At 31.1% G+C, this 2,567-nt stretch overlaps 1 protein-coding gene across 1 annotated transcript; it reads right to left on the bottom strand.

Annotated features, from left to right (window-relative positions):
* Positions 1–1,799: 1,799 nt before the first annotated feature.
* On the bottom strand, positions 1,800–2,294 carry LOC114174539. Its single transcript, XM_028059375.1, has one exon. It carries the CDS (start codon positions 2,292–2,294, stop codon positions 1,800–1,802), a length of 495 nt encoding a protein of 164 aa, XP_027915176.1.
* Between the last annotated feature and the right edge of the window lie 273 nt (positions 2,295–2,567).

The following is a 2,567-nucleotide window of genomic DNA, read 5'->3' as shown; positions in this document are numbered from 1 at the left end:
TATTTTGCATCCAAAATATGACAATTTTAACCGTTAGTTTTTGAACCGCCATATTTTGATGATACTTTCTCAAATATTATTTGGTTATTTTGTTTTGGGCATTCCTTTATATGGATTATGCATATAAAGATTTGTTAAATGCTTCGTTTATATTAAAATAATTTTATTTATTTCAATATCATGCAGGAGAGGAAAAAAGGTTGGTTGATAGAAAGTTTATCTAGTCGGTTATCGGTTAGAACATTTGTTAAAGATTTTATCTAATTTTTTGTCACATAGGTAGCATTGTCTTTTCATTTTATTTAATTCTTAATGTTATGTTTATGATTTATAATGTAAACATTTTAACAAAGCAAATTTCTTACTAAAATGTTGTCACAACAAAATAAATGTTTAATAGATGTATGTTGGGATTTTTAGGGCTTTTGAAAATATGAGAGATATGAGATATATGAGAGATATATGTGATATGTTATACGGAGGAACATGTTTTTGTATTTTATTGATATACTCTATATATAGAGCAAAATATAACATATATCAAGTATAAAATATTTAGAATATCTCACTCCTAATCTAAAATAATAACAAATTTCTAAAACTGATACATATCTCTAAAATTGAAATATTTTCTAAAAACTAATTTAAATAAAAAAGATATTAAGTAATATTCTCAACATTCCTCCTTGCTTAATATCTGTTTATTTTATATCTTCAGATTTGATTCTCCATCTTTTGATGCTTGATTTTCTCCTCTTTTTGTGCTTGCAATATTTGTTTTTCTCCTTCTTCCATGGTATCACATCTTTCTTCAATTTGGCATCATCCTTCATATTTCTTCTTATATCAGCATCATCTTCTTTTTCTTTGTTCGGTGTGGATTTCATTGGAGTGGCATTGAACCTTTTGTGAATATTAAAATGTGAACCTCCATCTACTTTCTTCCAAAGATATTTATCTTCTAATTTTGATCCTTCTTTCATGTTCACTTTCTTTGTATCAAATTCCTCCTTCACAAAATCCAGCGCAAATCTTTTGTCTTTCATGTGGACTTTGAATACCTCTATGTTGTTAGTATTTTTGATCACACATACTTTATTTTCAAAGGAGGCCTTATAACCTTTCTCTAACAATTGAGCAACACTTAACAAATTTTAGGTAATCTCAAGAACATATAAGACATCAAAAATTAATTTGATACCTGAATGAGTTTTAATTGAAACTGTTCCTGTACCTTTCACAGCAAGTTGTTCTCCATTCCCAATTCTTACCTTGGAAATATTTGATTTATTCAGTTCCTTGAAAATTTCTCTATCATGAGTCATATGGTTTGTGCAACCACTATCTATAATCCAATCTTTTGAAGATTGGTTGGTTGTGACACATGATGTTGTAAAAAGTAGATCTTCCTCTGATTTATCCTCATCTGATTTATTTTCCACAATTTGAACATCTTCTTTAGAATCTTTGGATTTGCATACCTTTTCCACATGTCCCAATTGACCGCATTTGTGACATTTGACATCTGGCCTCCACCAACACCAATTGGGTTGATGACCTTTTCTCTTGCAATGGGGACAAGATGGAAAAACCTGTGTGTTGTTGTATTTGCTCCTTCTATTTTTCTTGATTATGAGAGCATTCTCTTTAGTGTAATTTAAATTACCTTCAACTGCCTCATGATCTTCTCTCATCAATCTTCGTTGTTCTTGTGCTTGCAAGGCATGTATCACCTTTGTAAAGGTAATTGTAGACAAATCTTTTGTGTTTTCTAAGGAAGCAATAGATGCCTCATATCTTTATGGCATCGTCACCAGAATTTTCTCAACGAGTTTGGAATCTGGAAACTCTTTTCCCAATAATTTTATCTTGTTGGCAATACCCAACAATTTGTTTGAGTATTCTTTAATCGTCTCTAACTCTTTCATTCTTTGCATCTCGAACTCCCTTATCAAATTCAAAACTTTCATACCTCGAATCTTCTCGTTCCCTTCATATTCTGCTTTCAAGTATTCCCAGATTTCTTTGGGAGACTTTAGAGTCATGATCCTGGTCATAATCATTTGTGAAACACCTGCGAACAAGCATGGTTTTGCCTTTATCTTTCTTGTTTTCTTTTCTTTATGCGCTTTCATTTGAGCCGCGGTGGGATTTTCAGACAAGGGAACATCATCTTCCTCCACAACTTCCCATAGATCTAGCCCCTCTAGATATGTTTGCATTCTTACCGCCCATAGATCATAGCTTTCACCATCAAAGAGTGGAATGGTGACGTGTGACATATTTCCTTCCATTCTATCGGCAGTAAGAACAATGGCTTTTGATACCAGTTGTTGGGTTTTTGTAGGGCTTTTGAAAATATGAGAGATTTTGAAAATATGAGAGATATATGTGATATGTTATACGGAGGAACATGTTTTTGTATTTTATTGATATACTCTATATATAGAACAAAATATAACAAATATCAAGTATAAAATATTTAGAATATCTCACTCCTAATCTAAAATAATAACAAATTTCTAAAACTGACACATATCTCTAAAACTGAAATATTTTCTAAAAAC

Source organism: Vigna unguiculata, chromosome 2, assembly GCF_004118075.2.
Source record: "Vigna unguiculata cultivar IT97K-499-35 chromosome 2, ASM411807v1, whole genome shotgun sequence".
Classification (NCBI taxonomy): domain Eukaryota; kingdom Viridiplantae; phylum Streptophyta; class Magnoliopsida; order Fabales; family Fabaceae; genus Vigna; species Vigna unguiculata.
Note: the sequence above shows the minus strand (reverse complement) of the source record. Positions and strands in the feature narration are given on the sequence as shown.